The sequence below is a fragment of the Passer montanus genome, unplaced genomic scaffold (genome assembly GCF_014805655.1).
Source record: "Passer montanus isolate IOZ18808 unplaced genomic scaffold, ASM1480565v1 scaffold60, whole genome shotgun sequence".
In the NCBI taxonomy this organism is placed as follows: Eukaryota; Metazoa; Chordata; class Aves; order Passeriformes; family Passeridae; genus Passer; species Passer montanus.
In genome coordinates, this window is record NW_024371038.1 from 4,129,240 (window position 1) to 4,139,038 (window position 9,799).

The window sequence follows — 9,799 nt, forward strand, 5'->3', positions numbered from 1 at the left end:
CAATGCCACCCATAAAACTGAGCAGTCAAATGAACAGCACTAAGAACAGTACAAATCATAGGAAATTATCTGAGTTTTCTGGGTAGTAACTCAACATACACTCTCAGGTATGGCCTTCCAGGCAGGAATTGTTTTCATTTTCTTCTTATCAGAAAAGAAAGAAGACTTATTTTGAGACTTTTCCATAAATTTAAGTTATATCTAACTATATAAAGTACAAATGCTACAACTGAAGACAGCCTTGCAGTTCAAACACAAAAACACAATGACAACAACTTTCCTTACTAGTACAAGCCACATGACAATCTTGCTCATCTGGAAATTCAGCTGAAGACTGGACCAAGAGACTGAGGCACTAACTGGATCACTTGCACTAACCACCACTACAGTTTCAGCCTGTCATCGAGCAGAATTAAATACAAAATTTGTGCAACAGCACTGGATTCATTGACCTAGGTTCAAAAAATGCCCAGAACCCTCCTTTAATGAAAACAATAAAGTATCTTGATCTTATAGTGACTCCCAGACTGGATCACTAATAAGAGAATGTTACATCCAATGAGTACAAGATCTAAAGGACAGCAAGAACTGAAGGGTATGGAACATTTGGTACTTCACTCAAGAGAAGAGACAACTGCAGCTCCCTCATGTCCAAACAGCTGTCAAACTTTTAAACTCTACAGTCACATTCAGAGTGTTTTGTTTGCTGGTTTGGGGTGCTTTGGTTGGTTAGCTGCTGGTTTAGGTTTCCCTTTGTTTGACGGGTATCAAACATTTATTCAGCATTACGACAATGAGACTACTGTAAAAAATGAAATCATGTTAGCATAAGGAATGCAAAGAGAAGTAGCCTTGAAATCTATGGAACATTTCATTGACCTAATACTCCCCTCAGGAGATTTCAACTTATTCCTCATGAGACAAATAGACTTGCATTGGTACCATAACAAAACACAGTTCAAGTCTGTAGTCCCAAGGCATTCATCTCCAGGTTAGACACAAACACACGTTATAACCCAAAATCTCTTAGATTTGGCATGCAAGATTGGATCACTACATCAGATGAATGTTAAGTGAACCACAGGTGAGTAACTGCTGGGCTCTTCTGTGATAGCTCAGGTACCACAACCAGGGAGCACAAGCAGCAGTCAGTGTGAATGACACTGAGGGCACACACCCTTGGCAATCAGCTGCCAACCACTGCAGGACCCCAGCAGCAGAATGGGGACAACTGGGAGCCACACGGTCAAACCTGAAGCCACTGTGCATCAGAGTTTAGACAAATCTGCCAGAGAGGGAACACAACAACTAATCATTGATGCAGAAGTTGAGGGAACAATGGTTAGAAGCTGAAAGACCTACAGGAGTCTCTAGGCCTGCTTACCAAGCAAATATAAACACTCAATGTTTACCCTTCCAAAAAGGAAGAAATTAATTTCCTATCCCTGCAACCGATTCCATCTTCAAATAATTGAGTTAACTAATTTCAGGATAGTGGTAAGCTGCAAGCATTGCAAACCACAATTTTATGTGCAAGAAGTCTGTTCAATCACCTTGGTAAGTTTTTGTTAGTTTTTTGGACAGACAATTGTGAATGTTTGCAAACATTAGAAAATGCAAACCAAATGATGCAGCTTCTAGGAGGTTGTCTCCAGCCAGCAGTAAGCATGGCCAGCACTACAGAGCTCACTGTATTATGGGGATGAAGGTCAAAAATAAAACTCCCAACTAGGGAAGAGAAACATCGTTCCTTTATAAATTATAAATCCTTTAAATGGACAATACAGTTTCACAAATTAATTCTATACCATATTATAAAATAAGATTACAACTCCTGTTTTCCAGGTTAAGTTTTTTGGATCTTTTGAGCTCAAAATTTTAAACTGACAAATAGTCAACTACTGCTGCATGGCAATGGGAACACTTCAGTGTTTTCATAGTCCTTTCCTACAGGATGCCCATTTCATTCTCAGTAGGCACCAGACACCCAACCTCACAAATAACTCTGCTCATCCTGTGTGCTCAGCAAAAACTATGAGCACATAAAACTGATCACTAGTGTTAAATTATTGCTCTTTTAAGAATTGTTCACAGATTTTAGCAGCAGCATTTCAGCTGTGTGCGCACTCACTTGAACACAGGTGACTGCAAATGTTCAGCACTCAGGACATCTTACACAAAACTGCTCTGGCTGTCAGTTCAGATATTAATCTCACAAAATTCAGATAAAAGCTTTTCTGCTGATGACCAAAACTGGACCACTGGTATTGCCCCAAAAGGAAGAGGAACACAATAACAACACACCACCTGCAAACAAGAACATTTGCAGTTTCCACCTGCTGGCAGAAGACAGTAAATACTTCACTTGCAAAGGAAGACAGTGTAGTTATATCCTACCTTAAAACTCAAACTACTAGTGTGGAAGACTTTCAAAAACCAAATCAGCCTAGAAAACTGAAATATAACCAAAACAGTAATAGAATTGTTTGTAATTACAAAAACCATTTTAACCATTCAAGTGCTTAAAAAATTAATCAGTTGATGGTCTCACAAATTTAAGCATCAGCCTAGACAGCCTGCTAAGAGCTTATTTTCCCCTGTTATGATTATGAAACAGATTACACTGTTCTGGTGAGGAAGTGCAGAACTCAAACTAAAAACCATCACTTCCTGTAATCACCATGCTGGGGGTGGGGAGGGAAGAGGAAGGGAGGATAAACGGTGAAGGTAAAGGGCAGGGGGAAACAACCACAGCAAACACTAGTTAAAACACACAAATGAAGTTGTTAAGAGTTCCAGAAAATCTAAGAATTAAGAACAGCTGACACACCTTCTGAAAGAAAGGCTTCCTTCAAATACAGTAGCACATCTGCAAATTTTCTGACGTCGTTCACCAGTTGCATGATATATTCTGGATCCACAACAGGATTATCATAGCAGTCAGAGTTGGAGCTAATGCTGCTCAGAGAGCTGCTCTTGGTGCTGCGCCCCATTCCCCAGTTTCCTGCAGTCGAGATGGTGAAGAAGTTGGAGGTAGACAGGCGGGCTAATCCCAAACCACGCTTGTTACTTCCGCCGTTCTGCCGCAACATCCCAGCAGCCGCTGTGCCTGGAGAGCTCCCGCAGTCAACACTCACTGTCACTTGATGGCCATTGGACAAGCCAAAGGTGAAACCCTTAAAAAGTGGGGAGGGAGAAGAGGTGGAAGAGAAGAAAAAGCGCTGATTAGTATAGAAATATAAGTGAAGCGGTACTTTTGTACCAACAAGAGCCAAAATACTTTTTGAGACGATACTGCTTTACATAAAAATGCTAAACTGAGTATTATAAAGGCTTTGACTATTTGAACTTATTTAAATTCGTACAGAAGATAGATGGTTGCATAAAAAAAAATCAGTGCCATGCCAAAATTATTTCAAAAGCTAATCATGATGCATGCTTATTTCATGAGAAGTTTCTTCTATGAATATTTAGAGATTGCATTCTCTACATTTACCAAGACCTAATCATTACTATGAAATGTTACTTCAACTGAATACAATCACAAAAACACTTGATGTGATACAGACTATGATCAACACCCCCTCTTGTATGAGCCACCCAGCTGAATTCAGCATCCTGTCTCTTAAGATAATACACAGCCTTGATCTAATAGGATGAATTTTCTTTGTGCAGTGTGCCACGCAAGAAACCATGGCCTATCACAGTTTGTCTCAGAAAGGAAAATATCCTCAAAGAATTTATGTGGGCATTTCAGCCTGTTATCTATTAATATAAAAGGTAATCAAAAGGAAAACACAGAAAAATGAAGAGAATGAAAAAATATTTTAGTATCCAAGTTTATCTGCAAGTCCCAGTGCAGTTATCCTGAATGATGTTGCTCCGCTCTGAAAGTTTCATCATAAAAGTACACAAATTTGGGGGAGTATAAACTAAGAAAGTACCTGCATTCCTTTCCTTTAGGGAAAAAAACCAAACAAATAAACCAGAAAGCTACTGAAAATTTTGCTATGTCAGGTTAAGCGATTCATTTCAAAGCAAACTGCAGGTGGCAGAGTCAGGTACACTTCCAGCAGCTCCCACAACGCCTGCTGTTGTTCTCTCAACACCAGGAGAAATTCCCAGTGTTTACACTATAGCTTAAACACCACAGAGGAAAAAAAAACGCAAAAACCAAATTGGAACACAACAGCTAAAAAGTTAACGTGGGTTGCAGACACATCTGCAGCAAATCTTCAAATTCAATTACTTTACCTAAAAATAAAAGCTGTTATAAACTAAAAAATACAGGCTGAAACACGTTCTCCTGCATATGTTTATATTTGGTTAGACCAGCTGAAGTAGTGGCACCTTTACCACTCTGAACACTCCCATTATGAATTTCAATAGGCATTACTCTAATGCACTTCAATTATTTTTCCATTATTTCTGCTTTATTTCTGTTTGCAGTTTAAAAATATCAGAGGAAACGTGGTCAAAGCAGTTGTTTTTGTAATTAATGTGCGAGCCTTCCAGGGAGTGTGTGCGGGGGGTGAGGGAAGAAAACTTCAGAATTTAACACAAATTAACTGCTCTAATTTCTGTTTACTGCTTAAAGTCAGTATGTATAAGAACACTCATCACACTATACAAATAATGCAGATAATTAAGCAATTCCAAACACCTCAAGTAGATTGAAGTGAGGTTTACATTAAACATAGTGTTTAAGAAAGTTTCTTCTGTTCCCACATATAATTCTCATGGCTACAAAGCTACTTTGCAATTCTGCCTTGCAATTAGAGGCAAAACATAACCTTCTCTCCTCTTAACAAGTGTGATATCTATTTATATCGAGAAAGATTTTCATATTATTTAAAAGACATGCCTCTTTTAAGTCTGGCCAGTTTCAGAGTCAACTTTTTAAGTAGCATGGTGTGTTAGACCTGTTCCAGTGGCAAGTCCATGCTTTTAAAGCTGCGTTATTTTAGAAATGCTGCCTTTTTTTGTAGAAGCAGTACAATGATGCCACCACTCTGAAAACTGTAAAAGTGATGACAAAGAGTTTCTAAGTGGGGAAAACTTGTGAAAACCAAAACTGAGCAGCTTAGCACAAGAGGCACCTTTTCCTCGTAAATATTAGCCCTTCCGTCTGTTCCTCCTGTGTTACAAGGCAGATGGGAAACGTTTCCCTCCCAGAACACATGCCTTTCATTACTGAAAAGTGTTTCATATTTCTTCAGGAGACTCTGGCTTTGAAAGCGAAAAGCATCCACCAGCTTTGTTATAAACGCCTCCAGACTCCTCCGGCTCACAGCGAGCCACTGCCCGTCCCGACGGAAAAAAAAAAAAAAAGATGAAAAACTAAAGCGCCAGATATTTCAAAAATTTGCTCTCCCAGCACAATCTCCCCGGTAGGGAGGGGAAGAAAGGAAAAAAAAAGAAAGCAAGAAAGCAAGCAAAGAAGGGGCCACGTCGCCGGCGGGCGGAGGGCAGGGCCGCTGCCGGTGCCCCGGGCGGGGGTCGGCGCTCCGCCCTGCCCCCGCCGCCGGCGGGACAGGCCGGGGACAGGCCGGGGACAGGCCGCACCGGCACCGGCACCGGCGGGACAGGCCGCGGGACAGGCCGCACCGGCACCGGTACCGGTACCGGTACCGGTACCGGCACCGGCACCGGCAGCAGCCGGAGCCACCGGCGGGACAGGCCGCACCGGCACTGGCGGGCAGGAGCTGCACAGCAGCCACCGCTGTGCGCACAACACGCTTCAAAAGGGAGGAAAAGTCCAAATTCAGGCTCCGCGGTGTTTAGCAAACAGGCTTTGCTTTTAAGTGATTTGGCCAACAAGAAACACAAACACCGTGGCAAAGCGCAGAATGAATTTCTCATGCTCAGCCTCCCACGCTTTGTGTTCCTGGATCCAGTTTATCATTAATTGCACAGCTTCCAGTATTGTTGTGAGTGAGTAACGTGTGCGTGCACGCACACACACACACATACACACACACACACTTTCTACTATACTCAGCCCACTTTTATTCCTGCATGAGCTCTGTTGGCTACTAGTTGAAAATTAAAGCAGTAACAAAATTACTATACAACCTCAGACTATATCCCCAGCATGGGTGTGGATTCAGCTACCCAGGAAGCCCAAATTTTGCCATAATTAATCTTCCGAATTTAGTTGCATGTGCAGATATATGCACTTTTTCTGGTTAAGAGGAAAGAGAAGTTGGTAAAGGAGAAATTTGCATTCAAACAGAAACCTAGATAGTTCCCAGCAATACCACGACCTTTAGACCTGACTACAGACTTCTGTTACATCATCTCACAGTGCTTGATGGCAGCAGTAGTTTTTCGTCTTCCAGAGGCAGGACTACAAGCCCACACTCTATTTCTCATTATGAAAAGGCCATTTAAATTCAGCAATCTTAGATCCAATGCCCAAGGGTTGGAATGGGACTTAACTTTCAAAAATGTATCAAAGCCTCCAGCATCTAATTTCTAGCCCAGTTCCTTAACCCTAACAGTTTTCAGGCTTTAGATCTTCAATTTTCCCATCCTTGCTCCAGCCTCCTTCCCCAGCCACTTCCATGCAGGATTTTGTGTTAGACCACCAATCTTCTCCTTCCTTCATCCTTCCTTTTCATATTTGCTATTATGTATTCTACAGGAAGAATTTTATTAAATTTCTTTTGGAATTCATAAAACCTGAAACTAAACAACTAAACTAAAACAAGTTCTGACATTTCTTATCTCTTGTGTCAATGTTAAGCACTGTTCAAAAACTTTTCTTTACCTTGAAAAATTCTAAATGACATGCGATATAAATTTAGAAATCCAGTGTTATAAATTCTTCAAGTCTTCTAAGCATGGGAAAAAAAGTAAAAAAGAAAACAATATTCTAACCTTCAAAAGGATTTTGATCATTCAGGTAATCGATACTGCAGGTGTCAAAATCAGGCCAGAGTAAACAACTGTAAACTAATTTAATGTGAAAACAAGGAAGCGTGGTAGGGAATGTGGGTTAAATAGTACAATCAACAATCACATCATCAGCAAAAGAAAGGTTTATTGTGGGAAAAAGTCATTGAAACCATTAGATAAGTGTTCAAAAACAATAAAAAAGATAAACAAGAAATTCCTATACTTATCAATAGATAGAATACAAAGCAGTGGATACTATTTGGTGAGCCAAACCTTTGTTCAAAAGAAAAGCCTACAGCTCCAGCAGAGTCTCTCTTCCTTACAGACACTCTTTTTGCAAATAGAAGTGACTTTATCTTGCCATAATTACACCATTCCCAGACACATTTTAGGAAATGCTAGAAAGAATAAACTCAGCTGTTCCAAGTACATATACACTTCATATGCTCCAACCCCTCCACAGTCTTCTCTCTCTTGCCAGCTCCCACATAAGCTAACCTGGATCCATACAAGAGTTCAGAAAATGTATTGGTGAATTGTTTATTTGCCAAAAAAAGAAAAAAATCTGTTCTAGATGTGAAATTGAAAGTGACAAAGAAATAGAAATACTAGGATTATATGGGTTTTTATGCTTTTATGCTTTTGAAATATTTTTTTCAGTTACTTTTGATATAAAACATAAAAGTGTTCTACATTGTGGGAGGCCTAGCTTCAAACATCTTTTGAAAAAAGGGTTTGAGCCCACATGCTGCATTATGGGAATGTTAAGTGAAGTTTTGGGTTTTCCTCAAAGTAAAACAACAAACAATTGTCCTTTTGCTTTTTCGTTATTCAGAGCTTCTTTCCTCCCCATTTTCAGCTTGGCTGCCAAATTGAATACAGATTGTCTGCACTCCCCCTGATTCAAATCTGGCACAAAACAGCTGCAACCATCTCTCAGACTGTACTCCTAAACTGCCTTGGAAAATACTACATGAAAGAGAAATTGAAATAATAGATCCACCTTTAAGAAAATATGTCTTGCATAAAAAAGCCAGGTATACATCACAACTTTTGCTGCAGCAGATAAAGTGGGAAGAGGATTAATGGTCTGACAGCTGCTGTATGTTGGTCACCCTTTACTGTCCACAGTGAGGACTGGGGCAATAAGAGGCCAGCGTCTCAACAATGTAGTCCCCAAGAAGAGACATGAAAATGGAATTTGTTTTAATTAAAAATGCTAAGTTTTCATGTGCACAGCCAGTGAAATGTCCAACTTTGTAAGAGCCACTTCTATGATTCTTTTAACATGTTTTTATTCCTGATAGAGCATGTGCACACAGTGAGATAAAAGCTATAGCATATCTGTGTTACAATTAAAAAAGACAAACCAACAAAAACCCCAAATTTCAATTCCTGGTTTCTTCCTTACTTTACTCACACAGAAGTCTCTTTGAAATCCAAAGAAATACCTGCCTGATGAAAGCTGCTCTACGTTGCAGCCTCCAATCATTGTTTAGAGAATAAACATTTCTAGATAGCAGCATTGATGTAACTAGAACTGGGAAAGTAACTTCTGTTAAGAAATCAGTTTCAAAATACTGTGTCTATCTACATGCAGAAGTGCCAGATTTTCTAGACTAGTTGGAAGACTTAAATTATGAGCAGATCGGTAACTGCAATCAATCAGCATTCAGTACAGAGCTGAATATTTGCTACTATTGTTACCTGCCCATCTGCAAGTGAAGCAACAGCAAGAAACCCAACTCTGGCCCCATGCTGAGCATCACTTTAAATAATTTTTAACTAATTACTTAGAGAGGTAACTTGGTAGAAGTTTCTACCTTCTGCTTGCATTCCAACAAGTAACATTCTCCTCTCAAGAAGTACTTCCATAAACCATTTCTTTTCAAGAATTTATATATAGGCTCCTGCAAAAGGCCAACATAATCTGTATATCAGAAAACCATTCAAGATTCAGTTTCTGTTTAAGAAAATAATGTGACATTTTTAGTAAAATAAAACCTGCCCACTGCTATATTTTAAGTGTACTGTAATTGAAGAACAGCTAGAACTCAAACCTGAAATTTATGTTTAAAGTCTTTGAAAATTAAAAAAAAATGTTCCCCCTGCCCTACTGCATCTACTGACGGTTTATAAAAGAATTTATTTTTTCTCTCACAAGACCTTTTTGGTTGCAATAAATACCACCCACCTACTTGGGAACCCATCAAGATAAAACATTAATGCACACTTCCTAGAACACCCTACATTTCAGTCAGTGCAGCAGATGCCCTTAGGGGAGCTATGTGGGTGAAACTACAGCAGCCACTATGGACTGGTATGAACCTGCAGAGCCAAGTGATAGAGACAGGAACACCCCATCTCCTGCAGATGTGCCACTCACACAGGGATCAGCCAGCTCTCTCTTCTCAGTACTAGTCTTCAAGGCAGACCACAAAAATGAGCAAGGGAAATTAAATGCATAGCTTTAGCATGTACTAAATAATGATATTTTTATTTAATGGTCCATTGTAATTCACCCCCAAGATAATCCCTCCATTCTTTTTAATGTGATGAACAAGCTGTCTTTCTATGGGTGATATTCACTCACTCACCTCTGCCCTTGCTCATAGCCCTCTTCTCCACTAATCTTTCCTCTATTTCACAATTATTATCTGTTTTTTCTCTCAGACGATCTAGCTGGTTTTTAGCTTAATGCAGAGCAGTTATTATCAGACCTGATGCCCCAAATTGTTGATATTTTCTTTTCGGTTACATCAACTGACCTAATTTAAAACTCATTCCCTGGTCTTCCCTCTTTTATATGGCATCCTGCCCTGCTCTAGATGAGCTACATAACATCCTAAACTGTTCCTCAAAAATTATGCAAAGCCAGAAGCACAATGAGAGAAATGCA

General features: G+C 39.8%; 1 protein-coding gene across 6 annotated transcripts in view; it reads right to left on the reverse strand.

Moving 5' to 3' along the window:
* The window catches only part of ARHGAP29 (Rho GTPase activating protein 29), a 47,167-nt gene extending 43,996 nt beyond the window's left edge, over positions 1-3,171 (reverse strand). For all 6 annotated transcript variants that reach the window (XM_039727135.1, XM_039727133.1, XM_039727134.1 and 3 more), the window contains exon 1: positions 2,831-3,171. In XM_039727135.1, coding sequence (XP_039583069.1) covers positions 2,831-3,092 — 262 coding nt within the window. In that variant the 5' untranslated portion in view covers positions 3,093-3,171. The remainder of the gene's footprint in view (positions 1-2,830) is intronic.
* Positions 3,172-9,799: the final 6,628 nt, after the last annotated feature.